At 33.8% G+C, this 27,169-nt stretch overlaps 5 protein-coding genes and 1 pseudogene across 11 annotated transcripts; 2 read left to right on the forward strand and 4 right to left on the reverse strand.

Moving 5' to 3' along the window:
• The first annotated feature begins 1,103 nt into the window (after window positions 1-1,103).
• TfIIA-L (transcription factor IIA L) lies at window positions 1,104-3,366 on the forward strand. The gene is made up of 7 exons (XM_066735466.1): window positions 1,104-1,444; window positions 1,919-2,129; window positions 2,190-2,528; window positions 2,589-2,794; window positions 2,852-2,998; window positions 3,078-3,167; window positions 3,227-3,366. Exons 1-7 carry the CDS (start codon window positions 1,421-1,423, stop codon window positions 3,332-3,334), a joined length of 1,125 nt encoding a protein of 374 aa, XP_066591563.1. The 5' UTR covers window positions 1,104-1,420; the 3' UTR covers window positions 3,335-3,366.
• An 802-nt stretch (window positions 3,367-4,168) lies between these two features.
• Window positions 4,169-9,648, reverse strand: Pex13 (peroxin 13). Of its 2 annotated transcripts, XM_066735460.1 has the most exons (5): window positions 5,599-6,703; window positions 5,194-5,454; window positions 4,857-5,104; window positions 4,611-4,793; window positions 4,169-4,548 (listed from the first exon to the last, which is right to left on the reverse strand). In XM_066735460.1, the coding sequence occupies exons 1-5, from the start codon at window positions 5,673-5,675 to the stop codon at window positions 4,169-4,171; spliced, it is 1,149 nt and encodes a 382-aa protein (XP_066591557.1). In that variant the 5' UTR covers window positions 5,676-6,703. The 2 variants fall into 2 exon arrangements, 1 of the variants encoding a protein (XP_066591557.1); XR_010823442.1 differs by lacking the exons at window positions 4,169-4,548; window positions 4,611-4,793; window positions 4,857-5,104 and having other exon boundaries at window positions 5,315-5,454; window positions 5,599-9,648.
• A 59-nt stretch (window positions 9,649-9,707) lies between these two features.
• Window positions 9,708-10,697, reverse strand: LOC136778714 (uncharacterized). Its single transcript, XM_066735812.1, has one exon. It carries the CDS (start codon window positions 10,695-10,697, stop codon window positions 9,708-9,710), a length of 990 nt encoding a protein of 329 aa, XP_066591909.1.
• Window positions 10,698-10,918: 221 nt separating this feature from the next.
• LOC136778715 (E3 UFM1-protein ligase 1 homolog) lies at window positions 10,919-13,078 on the forward strand (annotated as a pseudogene).
• Window positions 13,079-13,111: 33 nt separating this feature from the next.
• On the reverse strand, window positions 13,112-21,427 carry bbc (choline/ethanolaminephosphotransferase 1 bbc). Of its 5 annotated transcripts, none has more exons than XM_066735461.1 (11): window positions 20,959-21,427; window positions 20,699-20,846; window positions 20,505-20,627; window positions 20,320-20,423; window positions 19,256-19,390; window positions 18,654-18,785; window positions 17,959-18,117; window positions 17,759-17,884; window positions 16,939-17,080; window positions 14,068-14,155; window positions 13,112-13,712 (listed from the first exon to the last, which is right to left on the reverse strand). In XM_066735461.1, exons 1-11 carry the CDS (start codon window positions 21,193-21,195, stop codon window positions 13,676-13,678), a joined length of 1,431 nt encoding a protein of 476 aa, XP_066591558.1. In that variant the 5' UTR covers window positions 21,196-21,427; the 3' UTR covers window positions 13,112-13,675. The 5 variants fall into 5 exon arrangements, with proteins under 5 accessions (XP_066591558.1, XP_066591559.1, XP_066591560.1 ...); XM_066735462.1 differs by lacking the exon at window positions 19,256-19,390 and adding an exon at window positions 19,737-19,871; XM_066735463.1 differs by lacking the exon at window positions 18,654-18,785.
• A 683-nt stretch (window positions 21,428-22,110) lies between these two features.
• Taldo (transaldolase) lies at window positions 22,111-27,039 on the reverse strand. Of its 2 annotated transcripts, none has more exons than XM_066735467.1 (6): window positions 26,645-27,039; window positions 26,097-26,220; window positions 25,774-26,028; window positions 25,545-25,670; window positions 25,171-25,307; window positions 22,111-25,030 (listed from the first exon to the last, which is right to left on the reverse strand). In XM_066735467.1, exons 1-6 carry the CDS (start codon window positions 26,739-26,741, stop codon window positions 24,756-24,758), a joined length of 1,014 nt encoding a protein of 337 aa, XP_066591564.1. In that variant the 5' UTR covers window positions 26,742-27,039; the 3' UTR covers window positions 22,111-24,755. The 2 variants fall into 2 exon arrangements, with proteins under 2 accessions (XP_066591564.1, XP_066591565.1); XM_066735468.1 differs by having other exon boundaries at window positions 25,774-26,013; window positions 26,645-27,037.
• Window positions 27,040-27,169: the final 130 nt, after the last annotated feature.

Here is a 27,169-nt window from a genome sequence, read left to right on the forward strand (position 1 = left end):
CCTTACCGCCTAGACCACGAGGCTTCTTCAGTGCACCGTAAACAGATAGTCTTTTTAAGGGCTTGAAATCTTCTTTTAAACCATATAAATAAACGAGCAACCGACAGCTTTATTCATTATTATTCTGTCATAATGGTACACAAATTAAGGAATAATTATATTTTGAATAGTTTTCAAAAGCTTTTCCAATAGCCAAGAACGAAGATAAATAATCAACGCTCGCAGTTTCCGTTCTTGGTTATTGGAAAAGCTTTTGAAAATCTACATTATATAATTATTCTTTAATTTGTGTACCATTATGATAGAATAATAATGAATAAAGATGTCGGTTCTTCGTTTATTTATATGGTTCAATAGAAGATTTCAAGCCCTTAAAAAGACTATCTGTTTACGGTGCACTGAAGAAGCCTCGTGGTCTAAGAGGTAAGGTAATCGCGTGGCGATTCGTGGGTCCGGGTTCGATTCCTGATCGGTACTTTTCTTTTTTTTTTAAGATTAAATTTTTTTAAATTGCCATTGACTTACAATAATCAATAATAAACTAAAGAAATGCAGATTTTACGGAAATAGGCGAAATATAACGATGAAATTATAGTTAAAATAATTATTATATATCAAATACGCATTTCCTTAATTTATTATTGATTTAAATAAGTCAATGCTGATAAATAAATATGCTGAAAAAATCATGTATAAAGGCATTGGCCTGCAAATATAAATGACATCGATTATTGGTAGATTTTCGGCAAAGCGAAACGGAAAGATTTTGCCTCGACTCTTCTGCTAGAAGCTAACAGCGAGAAAGACAGAGAGGTCCGAGAAAATATCTCCGCTCTCTCTTTATTCCGCTTTCTGGCAACAATGCATATATGTTTTACCCTATTCTAAGCTTAACGCTCGTGCTTCGTGGTCTCTTCCGATAGATGGCGTTAGGGGTTAGATGGACCTGAGACACGCGTTTGCCAACACCAGCGCCGCCTACCGGTAGGGATTGCCTCGGGACCTCGCATGAGCAATCTCCCGTTTCATCTCTGCCTATAGTACAATATGGAAAAATGCGTTCCTAAAATCACAAAATAACGGCTGTCTTTGCCACGTCGTCACGATGTTCCAATAAATTAGTCCCATCGATAAAAATATAGCTTTTTTTTTAAATGATGGAAAAGTTTAAAAAATTACAAGAAAAATTTAGTTTTTCTTCGAAATAAATTGTTGTGGCGTGCAGTGGGAAAAAGGATTTCGAAGTTCACTTTTGAATATTATTTTAGAACGCAAAATATAGTTGCATCGCCCACTAAGGTCGTATTTGGTGGAATGGGAGACGTTGAGAAAGTATAAAAGAGCACGCGATGCAGCGGTACAGCTACGGCTTCTGAGGGGTATTGTTTTTCATGAGATTGACAATACAAATTATCTTGCAATGGCCCTCAGTCAAACCAGCGTGGTGAGTAAAGGAGAAACAAATGACCACCCAGAGCAATATGCAATTTTTTAGATAATGTGTATGCTTCCACTCCTGAAAGTAACTTATCATAGTTACAAACAGCTTAAAAGGAAATATTTTTAAGAAAATATGATCGTAATTTTACAAAACGTTTCTTTTCTTTTCACCATCTCTCAGCCTTTTCTCTCTATCTTTTTTTATCATTACTATATTCCATTTATTCAGTTGGTGCATTTTGATAATATTAAAACCCTCTACAAACACCAATTAAAGCTTCTGACTTTTCTCAATTTCCATTCAAGAAACAATGATTTATCAGAGCTTTACTCAGACTTATGATAAAAATTTTTATTATTTAATTTCATTAAATTTTAGGTTAAGTTGAAGAAAAGCTGTTTTGTGAAGAATTGGTATTGATAGGTGATTGTTATTCTAATGACTTGCCGAAAAGAGTTATTTTGTTTGTAATTTCAGTTGAAAATCTATAATAGTGTCATAGAGGATGTAATAGCAGGAGTACGTGACTCATTTATGGATGAAGGTGTGGATGAGCAAGTGTTACAAGAGCTGAAGCAAATATGGGAAACCAAACTAATGTCTAGTAAAGCTCTAGAGTTAAATCCAGATCCACCTGAACCACAAGTACCACAACTAAATGTTCACAAAGTTTTACCTGTTAATAAAGGTACAATCTCAAAAACATTGCTTTATTTTACAGCATTTTCTTGTATTTTTATGTGTAAAGCATTTACAAAATTTAATATAGGAAGCCATTTTGCACAACAAGCAACTGCTGCTAATACAGTACAACAGCAACAACAACAAACGCCACCTCAACAGCAACAGCAGCAATTACCACAGCAGACTCAGTCCCAGCATCAAACAGCTCCGGCACAAACTCACACACACCAGGCAACAGGAACGTTGCAACAGCATCCAACTGCTCCAATTCAGCAGCCTGCTGCTGCACCATCAGTCTTGGATCGGCAAGTTCCTATTCAAATCACTCTACCTCCCCAAACTGGTGTACCAGATGGTCAATCCAGGGTTTTGACCATTGAAGTTCCTGCTTCTGCGATTCAAGGTGAATATATAAAAACAAATAAATTTTTACGAATCACTTATTAACAAAATTCACTCATAGGTAATCAGTTGCATACAATATTAACTGGGCCAATCATATCTGCTGCAATGGCTCTCCCTGCCAGTGTAGCTGCTACTGTACTTCAGCAGCATGTGAATTCTACTTTACAAGGGCAAGCAAGTCTTGCTCCGATCCAGGTTAATCAATCTCTCCAAGTTGTTAATCAGAGTACAAATAATGTCACACAACGACAAATTCAAGGACAGGTAAAATGAATAAATTTCATGATTTTTCAAAGCTCTACTTAACTGTATCTTTTTTAGCAAAGTAATATTGCGCAGCTGGATGGCGCAATGGGAGATTCATCGGACGATGACGAAGATGAGGAAGAGGAAGACAACGATGACGAAGACGAAGATTTAGATGAAAAGGAAGAAGAAGAAAATGATGAAGCTGCCGCAAGAGAAGAGGCAAATTTTTTTCCACTTTTATATTTCTCCAAATGCAAACGTATAACGCTCATATTTTTGAATTAATTGTTTAATTTAGGAACCACTTAACTCCGAGGATGATGTCACGGACGATGAGCCCGCAGATCTTTTTGATACGGATAATGTAGTAGTTTGCCAATACGACAAGGTAGCTACTCAATTTATTATTTGCGAAACGAATTAAGATTAACAAATTGAATTTTTCAGATAACAAGGAGTAGAAATAAATGGAAGTTTTATCTCAAGGATGGAATAATGAATTTGAGTGGAAAAGATTATGTGTTCCAAAAGGCGAATGGTGATGCTGAATGGTAAAGAATGGTCAAGTCCCTACTCCACCAGGAGGTATATCTATCTCCAGGATTCCAGTTGTGTAATAATATAAATAAGGTTCTGTAAAATCTCGCGAAACTGGTATGTGTATATTTTGCTCCATCCGATAAAATGAACTGCAACAGCTTTGATTACTCTACGGATATGATAGTAAAAATAAGTGGTTTATGTAAGATTTGTTTACAGATATTGAGTTTAATGCTTATATTTTCAATATTCGTAAAAGTAATGATAGGGTATTATATCATTGCCTTCCATTATTTGTTGCATGCCCTTAAACATTTTACCAGCCAGGAATCGACAACCATCGGAAAAACTTAGTTAGCTTATGTTTCAAAATAAGAATTCATGATAATTTAATTTAATACTGTTAATAAATCAAGATTCAAGTTTGATTTAAATAAATAGTTGCAGCTATGCATTGACTCTATAAGTCAGGATGGATCTTTCCAGAAATACGATGACCTTCCTAATAATTTTATCTTTTTTTCTGAAAGTAAATGTAAATAGGTTTTAAGAGATTTAATACATTTGTGATGCTTTTGAGAATAAATGTGTCTTATACCGTTACCAAAGTTGGGAAATGCAATTGTCATTGTGGAATTGAATAGTTTCCTATGTTTTAAACAAATAAAAAAGTTTGACTTTATTTTGTCATGAAGATTACAGTAGCAACAACATATCTTCGTTAAAACCATTTCGACTTGGAGCCCTTTATATAATTGTATAAAATTGTATTTTATAAAGTAACTATTAAATTAATATATATACATCATCGTATCATTGATAAATACAGAGTCACTAGTAAGACTCAATCTAGCTTGTGAGTGATGTATTACTTAATCCATTCAGTGATGTATCCTCAGATATTTCATTCAGAACAGGTTCTTCTTTAGTTAGATTTCCCTGCTCTGTCATAGAGGAATTCGATGGCACTTGTGAATTTTTGCAGTCTGCTTTCCTTTGTATCTGTCCCACAATGTTAACATAATTTGCAGGAACCAATCCTACATTAACACTATCTGATGCTCTTAGCCAACCAGGCAAATTCTTTGGCTGCAAAGTCTGTGGAGCCAGCCAAATTTTTTGTCCTACTTTAATTGGTAACTCATCTTTGTTCATTGGTACAAAGTTGTACAGAACATTTGCAGTGTAAACTGGCTCTTCAAAATTGAACCACTCTTTCGGATCAGACCCTATTGGTATTGATTATTAATTTTTGTTTCTGAAATTAATTCAATATTTTCATAGAACTTACCTTTAGCTTGGAAATTTTTTATATTATTCATCAATTTATTAATCAAGTACGGAATTGTAAATAATGCACTTAAGATTATTAAACCAGACCATGATCCGGCAACTGGGGTTTGTTCTCCATTTGTAATTGAAGCTGCTGATCTTTGCCATAAATCTTCATCCTGAATATTCCTAGATCTCAAACCTAGAAAATTCTTACTCTTATAAATAATATTAAAATATAATACATTTTAAAAATATTTCTTACCCAGAAATGCAAGCGCTTTTCTATAAAACCATTTTAATAATCTAATGAGTGCAAATGTTCCCAACAACTGACTAATGGTAGATCTTAATCTACCAACGCTTTCTGCTACACTTAAAATAGCTCTAAAAGAATTAGTTAATGCAAAGTATGTGGAGTCTAACATCATGGTAATCGATGAAAATGTTTGTAAAACTGATTCTATGACATGAAATGTTGACCTGGTGCTTTCTTCCGCATACTGAACAAATCTGAAATATTTGAATCCATGAAATAATAAATATTGAATATAAATTTCTTATTTTTAATATTCTGTTATAAAGGTATGTAAATTAATTACCTATTTTCAACATCACCACTATAGGGAGAAATGTTATTATATCCCATATTGCCATAACCCATTGAGCTTTGATAAGGAGAGTAACTACTAAAAGTACCATATCCACCATATCCTCTATTGTAACCACCATAACCTCCATAATAATTAGAATATGGCTGATAACTACTATAAGTAGAATAATTCTGAACCTGCCTTGGTGGTAAGGGTGGTGGATTAACTGTCTGCGGTATTGCTGTGCTAGATTGCAAGCCTAGCGGAGAGCTAAACATATAAATGCTCAATTAATTTATTTCATCCTACTTTTTTTCATTTCTGGCTAAGGTTAAAGTAAACAAAGACTTGTATTGAGCAACCATGATGATAAATTCTTCATATAGAATGGGGATAAATGTTTAAAATTTTTACCTTGACATTATTCCAGGTGATTGTCTTAGGTAATTTGTTCCAAATGTATTTGTTCTTTCCGGAGCCATTATTTTCATTTGATATAGTCAAGAACATAAATTTGTGTAAAAATGACAGATCTCAGTAAACTAGGCAGTAAGCATTATAGATCTTAGTCTAGTTAAGGTTTAACACTTTAACTGATTCAATGATTAAAAGTCGAAACATTTAAGAGCTGACAATAAATTCAATACATAATAAGAAAACAATTGTTAAGTAGAATGGTAGAATGCAATTAACCATTGCAAAGTATGCATGAAAAGAGATTATAAAAAATTAATCAATTGTATAGATACAACTGCCAAAGACATTCACTTTGACCAATTGTTACGAATTACAGTTTTAAAATGGCTGTCGAGACTGGTCGAAACTAGCAAATGAGAAGTCATTTATCTTAAATCTACCAAAATGACACATCTGTTATCATGCTAGAATTTTAAATCTTTACTTTGGACGCTTTGGACTACTTTGGACTTTGGAGAGAGCATAAGTAAAGTAAGATGTAAAGTCCCATCCAGGGGGGTAGCCTAGGACCAGAGATGAAACGGGAGATTGCTCAATGCTCATGCCGTGATTGCCGTGTCCCGAAGCAATCCTTGCCGGTAGGCGGCGCTTCGATCCCATCGTTTAGCTTCCAGATGTATAGTGGGGTTGACAGGTTGACTATATTTAACACTAGGGAATTATTTTCCTTTCGGTAGTCTGTGTATTTCCATATGTCGAATGCAAATTACAATACAAATAATCTTTTACAGAAAATATGTAATTTATTCCACACGTGTAGTAATATGAAACGCCTTTTGAAAAACATGTGGACTCGACGGATTCCACAGGAACAAGAACAAGATATTTCAAAATTATAATTGTCTTAAATTGGTTTGTACATAGATGTGTAACTTGGGGACGTTCTGTTTCCCTCTGGTGTTTGGTGGTTGAACTACCTCGGACCGCCACAGCTACTCCCCTCCAAGTGACATTCACCGGAAATACCGGAATGACACTAATTTGCCGTATGTTTTCCTTGGTGGGTCCATGGTTGATCCCCATTGATGTGACGAGGGTGTGCTTGCCTGGGATGTGTCATCTTCTTCTTTAATTATAAATGCTGGCTTTACCCTGTCGAATGTCGATGGAAATTGTTTTTACCTCTCCTTCAGCGTCGATTACCATTCGTGTGTCGTCCAATCTCTTGATCACTTTAAACGGTCCTGAGAATGGTGGTTCGAGTGGTTTCTGTACTGCGTCATTCCTTAGAAAAATATGTGTACAGTCTTTTAGTCCTTTTAACAGGAATATTTTTGTTTTGGAATGGTGTGCTGTCGGAGTTGGACGTAATCCTCGCATATGTAATCTGAATTTTTCCAGGAATATTTGCGGTTCCATTGGTAATTCTTGGTTAATGAAAAATTCTCCTGGTAAGCGCAGCGTGGTCCCGTAAACTAATTCTGCACACGTAGCATTGATGTCTTCTTTCAAGGCTGTTCTGAGTCCTAGTAGTACTGTAGGTAGGAGTTCCATCCAACAAATTTGAGGGTTGCACATCAAAGCAGTTTTCACCGTTCTGTGCCAACGTTCAATCATCCCATTCGATGCTGGGTGGTACGGAGTCGTCCTAATTTTCTTAGCACCGATTAGGTTTGCCAATGCTGTGAATAAAGCAGATTCGAATTGAGATCCTTGATCAGTGGTGATCGTGATGGGTGCTCCAAATCGGCATATCCAATTTGCATAGAATGCGTCGGCTACTGTACTAGCTTGCATATCCTGAAGAGGTATAGCTTCCGGCCATCTGGTAAATCTATCGATCATGGTTAAACAATACTTGTAACCTTTAACTTCCGGAAGTACGATGAGGTCCAAATGCACGTGGTTAAATCGGTTCTCCGGTACATCGATGTGTTTTGGCTCTAGTCGATTATGTCGTTGTATTTTCGCACGTTGGCAATTAATGCATCCTCTGGCCCAATTGATTGCGTCCCTTTTCATGTTAGGCCAGAAAAATTTTTGTCTTAGCAAATTACAGGTGCTACGCCGGGTAGGGTGAGCTGGTCCGTGTATTGCGTTGAATGCTGTTTTGCGTAGGCAATGTGGTAAGTATGGGCGTACAATGTCGTTTGTGATGTCACAGTATATTTGTACTCCCGTATCGAAAGTAATGTTTTGCAATTTGATTGTTTGCTGGTCGATAATGTCTTTTAGTTCACTGTCGGTCGCTTGGGCTTCCGCGATGTCACCAATTTCTATTACTCGTGGTGAATTTATGGTGTAAATTCGCGACAACGCGTCTGCCACAGAATTGTCGATTCCTTTCACATAGGTTATTTCTGTATTGAACTGCGAGATAAAGTCTGGCTGTCTTAATTGTCGGGGCGATGCCTTATCTAGTTTTTGCGAAAATGCGTGAACTAATGGTTTATGGTCTGTTTTTGTTATGAATTGTCTTCCCTCGAGGATGTGTTTGAAAAATTTTATTGCCGCAAATACCGCTAATAGTTCGCGGTCGTACGTACTGTACCTTCTTTCTGTTTCACTAAGTTTCCGCGATAAAAATCCTATGGGTTTCCACACTTCATTCTCGAGTTGATCTACTACTGCGCCTATCGCTGAATCGGATGCATCCGTGGTGAGGGAGATTGGTAAATCCGCAGCCGGGAAAGCCATAGTTGTTGCGTCAATAACTCCTTGTTTACACTTTTGAAACGCTTGGTGTGTCTCTTCGTCCCATGGGACCTTCCTCTTGTCGTTCTTGCGTGAGTCTTTTATGAAATTATTCAACGGAGCCTGCATTTGCGCCGCACCGGGTATACATCTCCTGAAGTAATTTATGATCCCTAGGAACCGGCGCAGTTCGTGAATGGTCACTGGTTTGACGTAATTGCGTATAGCTTCAACTCTTTCACTAGGAGGACGATATCCTTCTTTGTTCACTGTAAAACCAAGATATGTCACTTCATCTTTCCCGAACTCGCATTTGTCTACGTTGATCCGTAGTTGGTTTTCTCTGAGTCTGTTTAGTACTGTTCGCAGGTGATGTTCATGCTCCCGTCTGTCGCACGATGCAATGAGTATGTCGTCTATGTAAATCGTAACGAAGTCGAGATCGCGGAAAATTGCGTCGCCGAACCTTTGAAATGTTTTCGAAGCGTTTTTCACTCCGAACGGCATCACTAGATACTCAAATGTCCCGAAAGGCGTGGCAATTGCCGTCTTCTGAATATCCTCTGGGGCCATTGGGATTTGGTAATAAGCTCTGTATAGATCTAGGGTTGAGAATACAGTTTTGTCGGCCAAGTTTTGGAACGAATCTTTTATTCGTGGTGAGCTGTATTGGTCCGGCACTGTGCGTGCGTTTAAAGCCCGGTAGCCCCCGAACACGCGCCATTCGCCACTCTTCTTCTTGACCATATGGACCGGGCTGGACCACGGACTACTGGACGGTCTTATTATCCCGTCCTCTAACATACCCTTAATTTGTTTTTTAAGTGCCAGTCCTTTTCCTCCGGCCAATTTCCTGGGTTTTTCTGATACGGGGGGACCAACGGTCATTATGTAATGCGCAATGTTATCTTGTCGTATGTAGTTTCTCCCTGTCGGAGGTTTAGTGACGTCAATGAACTGTTGTAGCAGTGGCCAAAATGGATGCTTTGTGTCCACTGTGGAGATACTGTGTACCGCCGCCTTCTCGTAATTGCCTTTAGCGGTCAGCGAAGTGGTTGAATCTATGATTTTCTTATTTCTCATGTCCAGGATTAGTCCGTGTTCCGCTAGGAAATCGGCCCCTAGGATGGCAGCTTTCACGTCGGCAACGATAAAAGTCCATTTAAAGTTTCTTCGTAACCCAAAATCGAGCATGAGGGTTCTTTTCCCGTAAGTCCCGATGATTGTGGCGTTTGCGGCATAGAGGTGTGTCACACTCGGTTTCGGATGCTTAATCATTGATTTGGGAAGTACCGAAACCACCGATCCCGAATCGACAAGGAACTTAATGTTATTTCCTCGATCATGTACGTGTAGACGGATTTCGTGATCTGCCATGCTGCCTCCAACCGTCTGGGTGGAATACAGCTCTTTTAGTTTTCCGTCTGTTTGGTCGTTATGTAACCACACGGAGTTGTGCATCGTTTCGCTTGATCGCCAAACCTCGTATGAAAATAACAAATATTGTTGTCCTTGTTCCGAGGTAGGCTCCTCGCTCTGCTCCTGCTTCGATCACGTGTTTGTTTGTTTTGCGCCGCGACCTGCTTGCCCATTTCCTTTACCAATTTTGCAAGGCCCTGGATTTCCCCCGTGAGATTTCCGAGTAATGCTTCAATCTTTTCACTTGATTCCGTTCTTCGAACTTCATAGATCTCTGGTTTGGGGGGTATCTTCGTCGTTTCCATGACAAATTGAGTAGGACAGTTTTCCAGTAATCGGTCTGCTACCTCTGCTAATTTCGGCAGATCAAATTCCGAGCTCATTACCAAGAACGATTGTACGCTGGTCGGCATGGCATGAATCCACCTGGAACGGAGTAAGTCCTTGTGTACGATTCCTCCTCCTAATTCGCGCATCTCGCGTAGCAACTGACTGGGTTTTTTATCCCCTAACTGGAGTTCCCCTAATAATTTCTGGAGTTGGCGTTCCTGTGAGTCGGTTAGTCTCGCAATAAGGCTGGCCTTAAGGTGTTCATAACGCTCTGTACATGGAGGTTTTCGGACCACGTCCGACACCTGTTTCAATGCTTCCGGGTCTAGAGACGCTATGATTAAATCGTATTTTCGCTGATCGCCTCTGACCCTACGGGAGTTAAATTGAGCCTCTACCTGAATGAACCATAGGTCTGGATCTGATTTCCAGAAAGGGGGAAGCCTGACTTCCCTGATTGGTTCGACTTCCGGTTTGTAGATATTCTCTGTCCCTTGGATGGACGATCTGCTAGGGTTTGCCGAGCGACTGTCCTCCGTAGAACCCGTGTGCCGTCCCTGGTCCGTTTCTCTATCGTGCACTTCTTCGTTTCTTCCAATATTTCCTTCCATGTTCGGTTCCTGGTCGGTGTCCCGTAGCGGTGTCCGAAGCATGGCTTAAGCCTTTTCGTATCCCTTGACACGCGCGGCCCTTCCCTTCAAATTTTCTATCCTGCTGCTGGCTAGCGGCTAACTTTATTTTCGTTGTTAAAAGCTTGATTCTAGCATCACTGACATCACTGTACAGCGTAGTATAAACAAAGTGGCAGAGTTGGTAACGCTGCTACCGGCAAGAATTGCTTCGGGACACGGCATGAGCAATCTCCCGTTTCATCTCTGATGATACCTATATGACAAAAATATCTGAAGAGATAAATGAAAAATTAATTCAGAATGGCAGTGTCAATGTCACAAATTTAATTTTGCAATATGATTTACCTGGTGAATTTATTTAAGAAGTAATAAAAACAAATCTAGGAAAACTAATTTTTGCAAAACAGGACACTCAAGATGCCAGGATATTTTACACAGATGTTTTTATTGCTAGAAACAAAGCAATAATCAGAGGAGCTATTTCTGCCTCTTCAAAACCTACTCCATTATCAGCAGTTTTAGGTCAATGTGGAGTTCCTGAAAGAATTTTCTTCTGTATGTAAAAATCTATACTAATAATAATGGATCTAAATATTTTAATTTCTTCAAAAATTTCAGCAATTTTGGAAGAACTGCAGAAACTAAAACAATTATCAGGTACAGTTAAAGGCAAACAAAGTGGAAACAGTATTTACATAAGATTTATCTACTCTAAATGTGGAAATGAATGGGTAAATAACTTTTACAGACAAAATGGATATCTAGGTGGGCACAGAAATAAAAAACTCATTATATATATTTAATATTTTTGAAAAATAATTTTTATTTATTATAGAATATGATGCTTTGGCTAGATTTGACATATCTGATCCATTAACATTTACTAAAAAGCACTTCCAGAGCAAGGAATTAGTATTTTTGAATACTGTAGCTTTAGGTACAGCAATAATTTATCAAGTTGATGCTTATATAAAAGAAGCTGTTGTTACAGAAAGCTATGTGGACATCTATTCATTCCTGTGTGTCCTCTGTATTTTCATTCACTGATGCAGAGACCATTCTTAAAGTAGCAGTAAAATGTTCAAAATTCAATTTTCATATTTTTTTAGTTACTATAGCAGTATCAGATGCATATTTACAAACGTTGATTAAATCTCTTCAAAGCTTGACTGACGTGAAAGTAAAGGAGGTAATCGAACATGGAAAATTGTTGCAGCATATTGCTGAAAACAAAATGAAGGTGAAACCTGATTATCAGCTTGGAGAACTGAAGGGACAGAAAAAAGAAGAACGACGGAAAAAGGCAGCTAGTGGTAAAGCAGGGGGAGGTAGTCAAGGAAGAGACAAGCACAAAATCTACAAAGAAAAAATATATGTAAGGAAAGACAGCCTACGATTCGGGTGAAGAATACTGGAAACCATCTTCCTCGAAAAATGACATGGAAATCATATCAGTGAATGATGTGAAGTCTAAAATTTTGAAAGAAGAACAAGCAACAGGAATCGAGGATGAACTTGCTCACGAGATAGCCGTGTTTTTGCAGGAAAAATTAAACAAAAATGCTTTAATTGCAGCAAAAGAATTAGCACACAGCAGCAAGACTACTAATCTATCCGAAATAGAAGAGAAATTGAACTTATTAATAATGAATATTAGAATATTTTATAAGGGCTTGAAAAATCTGGAGAAAACAGAGCAAACATTATTGATAAAATATTTATTGAAGAGTCTGGGTCTGGATGTCATTACCGAAATTTTTAAATTAGCTGCACAGCAAAATATGGTTCAATGTCCTCAAAATTTAACAACTGAACTGAGGCAGAAATTAATTTTGGAGATGCCAGCTGATATAAGGGGACCTTTGACTAATTTGCACAAAACTTTGTCCGGAGAGTCCATTGACGATTTCTTAGCTGCTGCTGAAACTGCTATGGCTGCTTGTTGTTTAGTTTTGCGGAAATTTGATAAAAAGAAAGAAAAACGTCTGGTTCTGGCTTATAGAGAAGGTTTACTGGCGGAGCTCAACTCTACGGAAGATCCTGCTTTGGCCTTGCATTTGATCACTAGCATTTTATTGATCGCTGCAACTAAAAGTGCTGTGCATATGTCTGGCAAACATGTTGCTGCCATTCTTTCCTTCATAAAAGTTTATTTGGTTAAAGAGACTATGGATTATCTCACTAAATATCACGGTATGATGTTCCTAATATAAAAATTAAGTAAAATTAATTTAATTTCTTCATTATTCATTACAGATCTAGTGTTAAATTTATTTTCTTCTAATGAGGATGTGAAGCTCCAAGCAACCAAGGATTTAAAGGAAGGTCTGGAAAAAATTAAAGATATTGGTAAAAATTTTAAGAATTGTATAAGCAGCGAACCTACAAAATCCCTGGAATAAAAATATTGAAAAGACTTGTAATTGTTTATATTTACAGAAATTGCTACATATTAAAACATAATTTTATAATGAAATATAAATTTTTTAACTTTTGAATTCCAACAAAAACCACATATATTTAAAACTACTTATTTTATCCTGCCAATATTTTCACCCTTTCTGCTTATACTTAAAATACAAATATCGAATATCCTCGTTTAAAATCTATTAAAATATTTTTCCTTAGATAATATGTAGGATACGTTTCGAGATTCCTCGACAATACAAAAATATGCTTCATTCTTAAATTGCAATACCTTATTCACAAAATGCCAGTTAATATCCAGTTCGACGATTGAGAATAAACACAAACAGATGATTGTAAGTAATAACAGCGTGACATTTGCAATAGAATAAATAATTGACAGGTATGTCTATAAGAACTTTTAAGAGACACGAATTAGGTAGAATCACGCTTGAAATATTTTATAAGTTATAATATTAATTTTTTAAATTAATAGGCAGCAGTGGCTTTGCAGTTTGATTATTAAATATATTCTGTATGTTCCTAAAATTCATTCAGATCATAAGATGATGGCTGCTTCAGAGTCTTCGTGCTCATCGTCTAACAGAGGTTCGTGCTCCAGTGTCAACACTGCAAACAAAATCTTTCATGCATAAAAATTTCATTCAGCAACATTAAACTGTACAAACATTGATAAAACTTAACAATCTTAGAGCTACTTAATTTTCAATAATTTAAGAATAAAGATACGAGCAAGAAGAAACTCTATATTCCCCATGCACACTCAATTTAAGCAAGCGAGTCGGCAGCAATAAAGACGATACGTTAAGATTAAATAAACACTTCTGTTTCTTCTTCCAATAAAATTATACCGCAGATAAGAAAAGTCAGATTATTCAATTTACTAAAGGATTATTAAGATAAAGGAATTTCATGCACATTTACCATTTATGAGCGAAAGATAACCAATTCAGAAATTGCTTACTTGCTTTGATAGCTTATTAGTTTATCTATGATGGGCTTGGCAAGTCCAAATGGTGTCAGGAAGCTGCTTACGTGCCTCTTGATTTCTACTGGCAAGAAAGTGCGCCGATGCTTTTCATATTTTCAAGCATTATGCGTGAAAATTTGTGGAAAAACTCAAATTATTATTAAAAAATGAAGCATTGACAAAATAAATATATTAAAAAAATCTGGCTATCTAAACTATAAAATTTATAATATTCTCAAATAATTTTCTATTTAAATTTTACGTTTTGTCTTTATTATTATTGTTTTCGTTTTTGTGTATGGTATTTGCCGTTTGCTTATTAATAAAAACTACGTGTGCATGAAATAATTACGCAAAGTGAGCAGACAATTTACAGAAAAAACATCGCTAACACTTAGGTCTACAATATTTACAAATATATATATATATATATACTAGGGTGTCCGTTAAAAAGGCATTATTTTTGTTTATTTGTTAACTATATCTAATTTGGTGTAGAATCAGATAAAAATGAGGTTTGCAAGAGTCTAGCCGATTTAGGTAGTAAAAACCCGTGCCACCGAAGGATTAAAGTTAAAAACGGGATTTCGCAGAGAAAAATGATATTTTGTGACTATATTGCATGTCATTTCTTCATTCTTCAAACATTGCACACGATGATATAGGTTTAGTTAGTTTAAGGGTCTCTGAATATGGATCCTTAATGAAATTTATCTTTTGATTTGTTACAACCATTATTTCCCGTATTAATATTTTTTAAAATAACGATTTGCAATAAAAATTCATTATAGCCGTATCTTGAGTAATTTCTCCTTTTTTATCTCGGTATCTCCGCCCCTTTTCGTTCTGACATATCTGAATATAATAAGATTATGCAAACATTTTTTCTAATTTTTTGTAACATGCGTTTCATGGATTAATGCTGTTAAAAACATTGATTTATTATAACAAATCCATTATTCCTGTGTCTTCTAGAATCTCTATCTTTTTTTCTCTTCCTGTTTCTATTACTTCGAAATGATTAGTTTTTAAGTTAAAAGTACAAGCTCTAAGCTCTACCTTAAGGATATATTGAATGCATTTTAATTTCTTAAAATTTAAATATTTTTTTAATGAGCTCTTATGTATATTTAGATAGAATTTTTGGTAATATTAATATATTTTACAATAAGATATATTAATATTACCAAAAATTCTATCCAAATATACGTAAGAGCTCATTAAAAAAATATTTAAATTTTAAGAAATTAAAATGCATTCAATATATCCTTAAGGTAGAGCTTAGAGCTTGTACTTTTAACTTAAAAACTAATCATTTCGAAGTAATAGAAACAGGAAGAGAAAAAAAGATAGAGATTCTAGAAGACACAGGAATAATGGATTTGTTATAATAAATCAATGTTTTTAACAGCATTAATCCATGAAACGCATGTTACAAAAAATTAGAAAAAATGTTTGCATAATCTTATTATATTCAGATATGTCAGAACGAAAAGGGGCGGAGATACCGAGATAAAAAAGGAGAAATTACTCAAGATACGGCTATAATGAATTTTTATTGCAAATCGTTATTTTAAAAAATATTAACACGGGAAATAATGGTTAAGTCAAAAGATAAATTTCATTAATGATCCATATTCAGAGATCCTTAAACTAACTAAACCTACATCATCGTGTGCAATGTTTGAAGAATGAAGAAATGACATGCAATATAGTCACAAAATATCATTTTTCTCTGCGAAATCCCGTTTTTAACTTCAATCCTTCGGTGGCACGGGTTTTTACTACCTAAATCGGCTAGACTCTTGCAAACCTCATTTTTATCTGATTCTACACCAAATTAGATATAGTTAACAAATAAACAAAAATAATGTCTTTTTAACGGACACCCTAATATATACATATACGCACACACTTCTTTTTTAGCGTTAATAATAAATTAATTTTGTTAGATTGCTCAAGAAAAGAAATGTAGTTTAAGTTAGAGATTAAACAAAGGCAGGCATTTGGAAAATTAGTTGAGAAATTTGAGATAACTCAGAAAAGAAATCCCCGCGGCAGCAGAAGGAGAACTAAAGCTTACATAGTTAACGCTATACAATGGATCCTTGAATCAATTAGCTGTCTCTGATTTAAAGAGTTTCATAAATTATAATGGTATATGTGAGGAAACATTTAACATTTTAATTGGACATTAAAATTAATTAAACGTGGAACAATTAAATATTCAAAATATTTAGATGTAGCACACTAAAATATTTAATGCTTATACGAAACCTTCAACATTATTTCGATCAGAGAAAAAATTACAACTTGTATTTTATCTACATAGTTTCAAAATTGATCCCAGCTAAATGAACTGAAAGTAACTAAATATATACTTTTTTACATTTCATTATTATTTCCCTAATTTATTTAAAATTTAAAATTTTTGCGCGATGACCAATAAATAAGGAAAATGGACTTTTAATATTTTTCACGTGACTTTCAAAATTAATGCTAGACTTTGGAGTTAACATAATTGTGATAACGAATGAACTGCGTCAATTGAGATTTCGAATTCTTAATTAAAAATTACTTCAATGAGCATTTCTACCTATTTTCAAGATTTCATATGAGCATGTACAGATCTTTAAATAATTGTATGACAGTGTGTTAACAATTTTATTTAAGAAAAAAAGTTATTCTTCAGAACACTTTAAAGCGGCTTTGAAATATGTACGATTACTAAAAAAAGTATATTTATATCTATATATATTTAAGAAAATAATAGCAATTAAACCATTAATTACAGAACATTCATTATCACATGTGAAGTCTAATGGTGCTTTTTCGGCAATCTGTTACGTTGGGACCTATTAGTACCATTTTTCTCGGCTAAATTGGGAACCTGTGTTGTGGTTGCTCGATGTCCCACTGGTATCCTGAACAGATGGATCTTCAAATGTTCACAAATCTCCAAGCAGATTTGTGCACTATATCTCAATAAATCTACAGTCACCCAGACCTACAGAAATATAATTTTAAGTAAGATTAAATTGCTTCCATTACACAAAGATACAAAATCAAAGGATTTGAAAGGTGCTCAAAGTGTGACAATGATTTCTTATGTCATTTTTTCCACTAACACCGAATTCTGTCTTAAAATACCTCATACAATTTTAATTTCCACGATACTTGAACTTTCAATTGCAAAAACGGCTAATTTTGACGATCTACACTATCGATAGCATTAGTTATGAGAGAGAAGCATTGTTCCATACTTTTTCAAATAATACCAGCTTAGATTTTTACAAAACTGTTAAGTTTTGGCAATATCAATTTTCTTCGCCGAGGTGCGTCAATTTGAATTTCTAACATTCAGAAGCAGCCACCATCATAACGGTAAAAGTATTAATTAAAAAATCATCCTACCTATAGGGGGTAACATTCATTGATCAAATTATTGTATACTTTAGCCTTCAAAGTCATTACTCATGTTGCCGATAGTATAGCTTGGTAAAAACAACTGTTTTTACAAATGAAAGATTAGTTTCTTAAAAATTAAAACTGATAGAGCAATTTGAAATTATGTTCGATTTCAGTGAGAAAAATCACATTATAAAATCATTTTCGAAATGTTAATCACCAAATTTCTTTTAGAGCTGTGTTATTAGCACAAGCATTCCTAAAAAATTATACTTACAAAACATAACCAGAGTACGTAATATTCTTTAATAAAAAAGTTAAAGTACTGATTAAGGAATAACATTGCCGGCCCAATTAATGAGGTGTCCAGATACTGCATTTCATTCTTAGTCATATGTGCGACCTGAGGAAAAAAATTTCCATTCATTGATCTTTCTTTACCTTAATGATTAAAAGTAGAAAAAGAATAATATTTACCACTAAACGATTGGTAACTTTAGAGGCGACCATGCCGAATGCAAGTATGTACAATGCTGGATGGTTCTCATAAACGTGGTCAGTACTTTTTCTGTAGATTATAAAAGCTGGAACTACCACCAAACTAAAAGGGATGATCGGCGATAAAACGGATGTGCCCTGAAAAAAGCATTATTATAGAAGTATCTATATCCTGTTTGGAAAAATTATTTTACAAGCGTATTTCAAAATATCAAGCAGCTTAAAAAGCAATTCAGCATAGGAGAAACAAAACTTTTATTAGTGTGAAACATTGACACTTTAAAAAAATTAATATTATTGTTAAGCTGGGTATTAGAAACACAATACATTTTTGGCATAATCACAAGATTTCTTTGATAAACTATTATTCATTTAATTTTTCTGCCAAAAATATACTTGTTAATCATCTTGCCTAGATTATCTTTTATAATTTAGGCAAAATTATGACTACAGTTAAAGAATCATGCAGCTTTTAGAAAGACAAGGAAGAATTACAAACAAAAAGAATTCAACAGAACAACAAAGTTGACTTTTTTTATAAATAATGAAAATGATATAGGCTTAACGAGCTAAGTAAAACAAAGGACATTGATGTTTGAAACATTGAAAGGTATACTGTTTAGTCCTATAGAATGCATTAAGAAATGATCTAAAATTTTCTTTATCTAACTTACTGCGACGGTGGAGCCATTCTTTCCGACACCACCGGCAAGAATGATGGAAATACTGCTGTACGCAAGTGAAATTGCAATTCCCACAGCTGCCCATAAAGGAAACACCTTGACTTCTGTGCTAGTATATGGCAACTAAACAAGTAGCAGCAAATATCTTTACATTAGAAGCATCTCTTATACATTTTCATATGTACCAAATCATTACAATTACAAGAATGAAAAAAAAAAATAGAGATTGAAAGTTAATAAAGTTACAAATATAGTAAGAAGAATAACCAGACCACACCATGTTAATTAAAAGTTTGTACTATGGATGTATTTAACTTTTCTGAAGAGAATACAGTGCAGATTAGTAACAAGTGCAGTGCTACTATTTCTTGTTTAAAGAAATTTCTCTCAAACCTCTATACCCTACTAGTCCTTTTTAAATTAAATATAAAAACAGGAAAAGTACTGAAAAATCTACCAAGAGAATCCTTCGGCTTCTACTACTGGAAGTATTGCCTGAGGTATTATATAAGAAAAGAATAGAGATTATTTGCAAGCTCTTTATTTGCGGTGCTTAAAAAAATGTTCTTTCCATTTTTTGTTTTAAAACTTACTGCAATTGTGGAACCATTCTTCCCGATACCACCAGATTCAATTACTTTACAGAATGCAAGAAATACGTGAATATACCCAGCATAAAATAACATTGCAGCGCAGTTATTGATGGTGCCAAATCCTACTAAGGGCATCTAAACAAATTCACAAATTCTCATTCATTAAACGATTTGTTTGTCTAACTTTTAAGTACCAAATAATTTTATTTACTTTCTTAAATACCTAAATAATTTTTGTTTGCATTTTTTAATATCTAACAGTTGTGTTTCAGAGTCTGCGAATAGAAAATTTCAGTGACGTTCTGTACAATACCAAGTTGATAGGAATGACATGAAGGGATTATGGAGCTATTCTAAAGAGATGGGACAATAGTTAGCATGTTAAATTAGAAGTTTGCGAGGACTTCCAGCGCCACTCCTCATGCCATGCTGAACCCAGCTTTTTATTTGTTCAACCTGATAAGTTAACAGAAAAACTTACAGCTACCGTAGAGCCATTCTTGCCAACTCCTCCGGTGAAAATCACCGTAAATATGGAATATAAATTTGCTAGGCCACAAACTACTGTCATTACGCCTATCAAATACTTAAGTAAAAAACCATCTATGAATGGTATCTGTAACAAATTGTCTCGTTAGGGTAACTACTGATAATCAAATAGCATTCATTCATAATTTCGTTTATATTTTTCATAATATTTTATTTCTTTAACTCTAAAAAATGCAAAGACTCTACTTTTAGCATTAAAAATTATTATCAAAAAGTTAAAAGGTGCCAAAAGAATATTAGAGTAGGATTGTGGGATATTAAATGTTATGTAAAAAAAAAATTATTGCAGTTTCATCACTGAAATTACATCAGATATAAAATTGTACAGTTTCCATGCAAATATATCTACAATACTCCAAAACGGCTCTTCATTATTCATATCAAGCTTGAATAAGCAATGAAAATTGTCTAACCAGCTAAGTATGGTACCAGTTATACTTCTTTTGAAAATATATTATTTATATGATGAAATAGAAAATGCTGAATATAATGTAAATAAAAATAAAAGGTACAACCTCCATCATCCATATTTGTGGTCCAAAGATGGCTGAGATGAGATGAATTATGATAATTGTGAACTGGGCTTCTGTCACATCAACTTTACCAAACCTGAGAGAGCCTGAATATTAAATATAATAACAATTAGTATTGATAAAATAAATTAAAATTAAACATAATTATTCAGAAAAATGATCATTACCTGACACATAAGTTTGCCAGTGAGCACAATAGAAAAGAGTCATGGCACAGAAGCATTGGAAAAACATCCATGTTGGATAAAATCCTAGTTGAACAGCTATGCAAGCTGATAAAGCAACAAAAACTGAAAATATCAAAATAAAATGTTAAAGAAATTTCTTACAAAATAGAGTATGTTTTTGAAAGAAATAAAACCTGTAGAAATAGAGTCACATCCATGATCAAACAGTTCTCCTAAGGGAGTAGAAGTACCAGTACGTCTGGCTTGTTTACCATCAATGGCGTCAAGACTTTGATAAATGAACAATCCTAGTGCACAAAGGAAGCAAGCCCACCTTGGTGGCTGGTTACAAAGAGAGCATTTGTTAGAATTAAAATTAACGAGCACTAATTTAGTAACAAGGTCATTGTGAATATATTCTGCATATTTCTGGCAACTCAAAGGTTAGGTTTACCTCTGCTTTGGCATCAGGACTGTAGTAGACGAGAATTAAGGTAGTGGTTATGTTAACAATGAGTCCAAGTACAGTGATAAGATTGGGTGCTAGCCAAAGGGGTACTTTACTAACAAGCCAGTCCCACCAGGGTTGAAGAAATCTATCCAGGAGACTTGAAGTCATGCAGCTGTACTTGTGCTCGCTCAGCCTTTTCAACTGGCCAGGTGATAAAAGTCTCTCCTTATAAAACTGCATAATTTCATTTATATGCCAGAACAGTCAGAAAATCAGACACAACGTCAATTCACCGGTTTGAGATACAAACATGACAAGGACGTTTCACGACATCATGACTCGACCATAAATAAATCACAATATCACAATTCGTTTAGGATGTTCGAGGTAGTCGTAGTAGCACACCACTTCACTACTTCAGTAGTTCAGACCAGTTCAGACCTGGTTCAGTTCAGACTTCAGATTATTTCGACCGTTTCGACGTTCCAAAATCCAACTACTTCTTTTAGGAGAGAAGTGGGAGATCATTCAACAAACCAGAACCTTGGATCTCGGACTGACTCGAACCATCCAATTAGAAAATAGAATATATACGTAACTTCGATTATCTTGACCAATCATAACAAACCAATGATTGTCTAACTAAGATGTTAACAAATCTATTAGAGCCTATCATGATAAACAGTGAGAACTCATTACCCCCAATCTGACTACTTTTTCTATGTAACATATGCAATGGAAATTAAAAGTGGGGGCTGCGAATTCCCACTGTATGTATGTATATCATCACTAATCAGACGATAGGAAACATCTGGGGCGATTCGGAACCGGAAGTCGTGAGTCGTGACTGTTAATCTTACCTAATAATGGTAATAAATTTTATACGTAATAATATAATTATATTTATTGTTTAGTCAAATTTAAGAAACTTTGTTTTATGAAATAACAACCATATATGTTTTAATTAGATTTGATTAAACTAAATATTGATGCCTAATCTATAAATCGTGAGGGTGGAAAATCAATTTACATTAAAGTCGAAAGAAAAGAATCAAAGAATGAAAAATATACAATTTATCGGTATTCTTTAGAGTAAGAAAAAATTATGAATAAGAGAGATGATGATCGTAGAAGGTAGATTTTCTAAACACTTCAGAGAATTAAAAAGTTTATTTCCTAAATGCCTTTATCTGTCATGTTTTATTTCCATAATAATGTACTTTATTTCACTATTTATAAACATACCAGATATACCCTATGGATGACACTAATATTTAGAATATCATCAAATTTACTGATTAACATATTTGTTTTCAGATTTATAAATACAAAAAATATAAATTTCTAAGGTCACCCAATTTTTGACTCAGATATTTTTAAAATAAGCTTGTCAATTATATCAATGCCCTTAAAGATCATAATTGTACAATTCTACTTATTATAATAGATAAGGAATTATAGACATTTTATTGTATTTATTTTAAAACTAGCTAAAGATAACCATTTAGCCAGCTTCTTCCTTGATTAAAATTTTCACGTGAGCAATGCTTAGAAATTCTGAATATTATAGTTATTGAATTATCTAAAGCTAAAACCCCTTATATTCTAAATTATAGATTCAAATGACGCTGAAGTTAGCAGCGACTTTCCAGCAGCGAGTTTCGGCGTCACATAACCCAAAATTAGCGTGTCACCCGGTACACGACGCATATAGAAAATATAAATAAAATGCTAATATCAAATTAAAAGCAAGATACACGTTGTATTTTTTTTAAATAACATCAATTATGACTTAAAATAAAAAATAACAATTAATAAATAGAAAAAAAAGTCAAAGGAAAGATAAAAGTTTAAACTTTTTATCATCATATTTCACCGATAGGGAAATTTTTTTAATTTTTTTAAATCATACAGTCTTGTAGCCTATTAAATTCTGCATTGACCAGTATGAATTTCATTAGGGATCTCGACTCCCTTTTTAGATTTTTTTAACATTGAAAGCAGAGATACGAATGAATTTTCAAGTTTTTCGACATTTGGTCAAGTTTTTCAGTTAGCAGGAAATTTTTTTAATTTTTTTGAATCATACAGTCTTGTAGCCTATTAAATTCTGCATTGACCAGTATGAATTTCATTAGGGATCTCGATACCCTTTTTAGATTTTTTTAAGATTCAAAGCAGAGATACGAATGAATTTTCAAGTTTTTCGACATTTGGTCAAGTTTTTTAGTTAGCAGGAAATTTTTTTGAACCATACAGTCTTATAGCCTATTAAATTCTGCATAGACCAGTATAAATTTCATTAGAGATCTCGACACCCTTTTTAGATTTTTTTAACATTGAATGCAAAGATACGAATGAATTTTCAAGTTTTTCGGCATTTGGTCAAGTTTTTCAGTTAGCAGGACATTTTTTTAATTTTTTTGAATCATACAGTCTGGTAGCCTATTAAATTCTGCATAGACCAGTATGAATTTCATTAGGGATCTCGACACCCTTTTTAGATTTTTTTAACATTGAAAGCAGAGATACGAATGAATTTTCAAGTTTTTCGACATTTGGTCAATTTTTTCAGTTTTCAGGAAGTTTTTTTAATTTTTGTCAATCATTCTGTCTTTTTGCTTAGGAAATTCTGTAGAGAATGGTGTTAGTGTTGTGAGGGATCGTGCCCTCCTTAGTGCCTTCTTTCAAGAATCAACCTAAGACTCTGAATGACAAAATCACGTTTTCAAACTGTCGGCGGAGCTTTTCAACCGGCGAGACATTTTTTTAATTTTTAAAAATATACAGGCTTTTACTTTATTAAATTAGGAGTAGGCAAGTCCAAATTTTATTAAGGATTGACACTTTTTTATAATTTTTTTATAACAGGGAAAGCTGCCGAAACTCAATTATATTTCAAGCAATATTTCGTTTATTTATTCTGCAAGCTATATAATCTAATCACATGTATTTTTACTACCTATTCTAAAGAAAAAACATTAATGTAATCGCAATCCCTAATGAAATTCATACTGGTCTATGCAGAATTGAATAGACTACAAGACTGTATGATTCAAAAAAATTAAAAAAATTTCCTGCTAACTGAAAAACTTGACCAAATGTCGAAAAACTTGAAAATTCTTTCGTATCTCTTCTTTGAATCTTAAAAAAATCTAGAAAAGGTATCGAGATCCCTAATGAAATTCATACTGGTCTATGCAAAATTTAATAGGCTACAAGACTGTATGATTCAAAAAAATTAAAAAAATGTCCTGCTAACTGAAAAACTTGACCAAATGTCGAAAAACTTGAAAATTCATTCGTATCTCTGCTTTGAATCTTAAAAAAATCTAGAAAGGGTATCGAGATCCCTAATGAAATTCATACTGGTCTATGCAAAATTTAATAGGCTACAAGACTGTATGATTCAAAAAAATTAAAAAAATTTCCCTATCGGTGAAATATGATGATAAAAAGTTTAAACTTTTATCTTTCCTTTGACTTTTTTTTCTATTTATTAATTGTTATTTTTTATTTTAAGTCATAATTGATGTTATTTAAAAAAAAAAAATACGTGTATCTTGCTTTTAATTTGATATTAGCATTTTATTTAGGTTTTCTAAATGCGTCGTGTACTGGGTGACACGCTAGTTTTGGGTTATGTGACGCCGAAACTCGCTGCTGGAAAGTCGCTGCTAACTTCAGCGTCATTAAATTCAATAGAATTTCTTAGGAGACTGATTTTTACAATTATACATAGTATTAAAACATTTGTACTTGAAACTTATGTTTACATATAGATTATTTTCATATGTATTTTATGCTTCAATTTTATCTCTTAATAGTTTCTCAAGTTTACGAATATCTTCCGCAAATTTTCGGATGCCTTCACTTAATTTCTCTGTAGCCATCTGATCTTCATTTAATAGCCATCTAAATTCTGCTTCATCCAAACTAATTTTCTGAAGATCAGATTTTTTAGCAGTCTCCTCATTAAGTGTTTGGGAGACTGTTTCATTGGATTTTTCCAACTCCTCTAAAAGTTTTGGACTTATTGTCAACAAATCGCAACCAGCGAGTTCTTTAATCTCTCCTAAAGAAAAAAAGTATTTTTAAGTTTATAAACATAATTACATTTAAATAAATATTAAAAATGACATATTGTGAGTTAAAATTTGTATTTAATAACAATATAATATAAATAAATCAAGTTATATACATACTATATTTTACCTGTATTTCTAAATGATGCACCCATTACAACAGTTTTATAGCCAAACTTTTTATAATAATTATAAATTTTTGTTACAGATAAGACTCCAGGATCTTCTTTAGATTCAAAAGACTTTTTATCTGTATTAGCCACATACCTATGAATTCAACCTTCTTTTAATTATTTAAATATATTATTTCTAATTATGTTTTGTATAATTACGTCACTTTGATAAGCTATCACGATCGTGGTAATTATTATCTTGGCCGGAGCCATGCGGTAGAAACTAACGATACACGATTACCGCAAAATTTCGAAATGCATTTTAAAATAGATAAGCATACATACAGATTATAGAATAAAATAAGTAAAAACAGCAAGATAAAATATATACCAATCAAGAATTCTGCCAACAAAGGGTGAAATTAAGGTGACTCCAGCTTCTGCACAAGCAATTGCTTGAGCAAATGAGAATAAAAGAGTTAAATTGCAATGGATTCCATATTTTTCTTCCAATTCTCTGTAATTTATATACTTTGTTATAAATTCAATATTTAAAAGAATCAGTATTTAACATCTGCTATCCAAGAAACAAAAATTCTAAAGAATGTCATTATACATACTTAGCTGCTTGAATACCTTCCCATGTAGAAGCAAGTTTGATTAGAATACGATCCTTTTTAATACCCATTTCTTCATATAAATTAACCAATTTTACTGCTTTATCAATGCTGGCATCTTTATTAAAAGATAATCTGGCATCTACTTCTGTAGATACTCTTCCAGGTATGATACTTAAGATTTCTTTTCCAAATAAAATGCATGTAATGTCAAGAGCAGCTTCAATTTGCTCGTTCAAAGTACTATAAAAGGCCGTTCTTGAAAAATAATAATAGCAATTGCTCAAAAAGATTTTAAATCTTCAAATGTATTATCATCTACTCACGTTCCCACTTTCTTTCCATACTGTACTGCTTTGTCAATTAAATGAGCATATTTTTTTTGACTAGCTGCAGCTAGTATAAGAGATGGATTAGTAGTAGCATCAGTAGGTTGAAAATGTTGCATAGCTAATTAAATGTTTAAAAACACATAGTTAGACTCTAGTTAAACTATTATTGATAGTCAAATTACAATTCAAGTTAACAGATTGAAAATATTTTGTTAGAAATATGCATTATCTATAATTTGTCCTTAATATATTACTTTTTAGAACATTTAATACATTTCTTTTTGTTGCTTGTACATTAATGAAAAGTATATAATAAATAGGTACATAAAATTTACATTTTTAACAAAGGTGCAAAAAGTTCAGGAAGCATAGAATTTTATGGTAATTGACCATTACTGTGAAATAATAGCAAGAAAGGAATTCTCTCTGTTGATTGAAAATATTTCTCTATTCTTTAAAAAGCGTTTGTCATGTTCACTTTCAACCGTTTAACGTTTCAGAGTAAATCAAGGTTAAAAGACTTCACATTAAAAGAAATATACCTTCAAAATCGCCAGTATCAGCCACCACCACTGTCATTTCCTTTAACTGACTTAACGAGGTGGTCATTTTTGCTTTTTTTGATCGGGAGTCAGTCATTTCCTTTAGAAAATCTTGGCTTTATAGTTTTCTCGTGTCCCAAATGACCTTACTCTTTTAATCTAATTTCCAGAAAAGGTTATAAGTGCAAAGTTCAAAATTCCACTTCTCTAAGCTCCTTACTGTAACAGGCCCGATCTTTCGCTTTGTAGTTCGTTTCGTATACACTATTCGGCCGGCCGACTCGACTGTGTCTGTACAGTCAGTGTGAATCCTTCTTCTTCAGTTCTTCCCCCCAAGTCCCAACTCCAGCCAGGCCTCAGCTCAGCAAGTCTCAGGGCTCCAGATTTAAAAAACTAACTGCAACTAACTAACCAAACCCAACCAAAGCTAATTTAATCCCACATACCACGTGACCAATGCACGTGACAGTTTCCTGTTACTCCCACTAAATCTTTAGGAGGGGGATGAAAAGTATCAAAAGTGCA

This window comes from Prorops nasuta, unplaced genomic scaffold, assembly GCF_024137725.1.
Source record: "Prorops nasuta isolate Cenicafe-Biocafe unplaced genomic scaffold, Cenicafe_Pnas_1.2 PNAS00014, whole genome shotgun sequence".
Lineage (NCBI taxonomy): Eukaryota > Metazoa > Arthropoda > Insecta > Hymenoptera > Bethylidae > Prorops > Prorops nasuta.